General features: G+C 47.3%; 1 protein-coding gene across 1 annotated transcript; it reads left to right on the top strand.

The window, feature by feature from the left end:
- The first annotated feature begins 6 nt into the window (after positions 1–6).
- On the top strand, positions 7–696 carry LOC122191903 (olfactory receptor 10AG1-like). The gene is given in 2 exon segments (XM_042892309.1): positions 7–191; positions 194–696. Coding segments are annotated over 2 exon segments (675 nt in total). The 5' UTR covers positions 7–10; the 3' UTR covers positions 688–696.
- The last annotated feature ends 920 nt before the right edge of the window (positions 697–1616 follow it).

Raw genomic sequence — 1616 nt, forward strand, 5'->3', positions numbered from 1 at the left:
TCTCCCCAAAATGCTGGTGTGTTTCCTGATGGGAGATGTCCGGATCTCCTTCTTTGGCTGTGCTGCCCAGCTGTATTTCCTGGTTTTGCTGGGAAGCACTGAGTGCCTTCTGCTGGCTGCCATGGCCTACGACCGCTATGTGGCCATTTGTGACCCCCTGCACTACAGCCTGGTGATGAATGGGGGGTTCAGCGTCAGCTGGTGGTTGGCTCATGGATGGCTGCCATACCAATACAAGTGGGCCAGACCTATCAAGTGTTCTCCCTGCCCTTCTGTGCATCCCATCACCTCCATCATTTTTTCTGTGACGTCCCCCCTCTGTTGGAGCTGGCCTGTGCAGATACTTTCTGGAGCCGTGTGACCCTGCACGCTGTCATCCTGCTATTTGCCGTCCTTCCCTTTTCCATCATCGTCGCTTCCTACATTAGAATTATCGGGACGGTTCTGAAGATGCACTCTGCTCCGGGCAGACACAAAGCCTTTTCCACCTGCACCTCACACCTCACGGTGCTGACACTCTTTTATGGCTCAGCCATGGTCTTGTACTTCAAACACCGCTCCGCAGACACTGACAAATACCTTGCCCTGTTTTACATGGTTCTGGCCCTGGTGCTTAACCCTGTCATCTACAGTATGAGGAATAGGGAAGTGAGGATCGCCCTGAGAAAACTCCTGTGGAGAAAGTAATACTCAGAGTGGGTGAAATACCCAAATAGTTACAACGAGCATTTGGCTGTTTGAGTGCTGGCATCCGGTATTGGCTCAGACACTTCTAGATGTGATACCTCTAGATTTGCTGCACCATCCCACAGCCCACTACATCTTACAGAAGGAATCAAAGTTTATGTAGTATAGAGAAGGGTGTGTGGGGATTCGTGTCACGTCATCACAGGGCAAGAAATGAGGGCTCCCTTCTCCCCAGCTTTTTGAAGTCTGTACTTTTAATTTTGTCTTATTACTTAATTAAGTTGCCGTATTATAATGCATATTATCCTTCCTATGATTGCTCTGTGCCTCATTAATGGTATTGAAGTCATAATTCTGCAGGTTAAAGAAGGGAAGGGGAAGGGGAAGGGGAAAGGGGATAGAGGATAGGGGAAGGCGATGTCAGTCTTGCCCAGAATCAATCATAGCCCTTCAGCTGTGCTATGTTTAATGCTCTACTGAGCCTGTATGGACCTGGGGAAGGTCATACATTTTGGCCTCTGATTTATTAAGATCTGAACTGAAAGGTCAAGCCAGAAAGAAATGACATATTCTAACACGTGTGTCGATCAAGTCATGTCTCAGTAACCTGGTCAGTCACCTCTCAGTTCAGACAACGCAAAGCCTTCTTGTTTTTATCCCAGCCAATGCTGCAGTGCTCAAATATTAAAAACTCCATTTGGATGTGGTGTCCAAGAGTGAGCAGAAAGCAAATGTGCCTGGGAAGGGGCAAACAAACAACCTCTGTATTTATTAACCTCCAAGTTTTCAAGAGAAAAAACAGCTCAAAAATTCAGAGATGCCGACATGTTCCGCAGCACTGTGAGTGCAAATGGGTTGTTGTGGTCCTGAGTCCCACGATTGCTCCAGAATTATAGTTCTGCATCATTATCCTTTCACTCATTCTAAAC

Source organism: Lagopus leucura, unplaced genomic scaffold (assembly GCF_019238085.1).
Source record: "Lagopus leucura isolate 7727_CA_CO unplaced genomic scaffold, USGS_WTPT01 35171-0_obj-0_obj, whole genome shotgun sequence".
Lineage (NCBI taxonomy): Eukaryota > Metazoa > Chordata > Aves > Galliformes > Phasianidae > Lagopus > Lagopus leucura.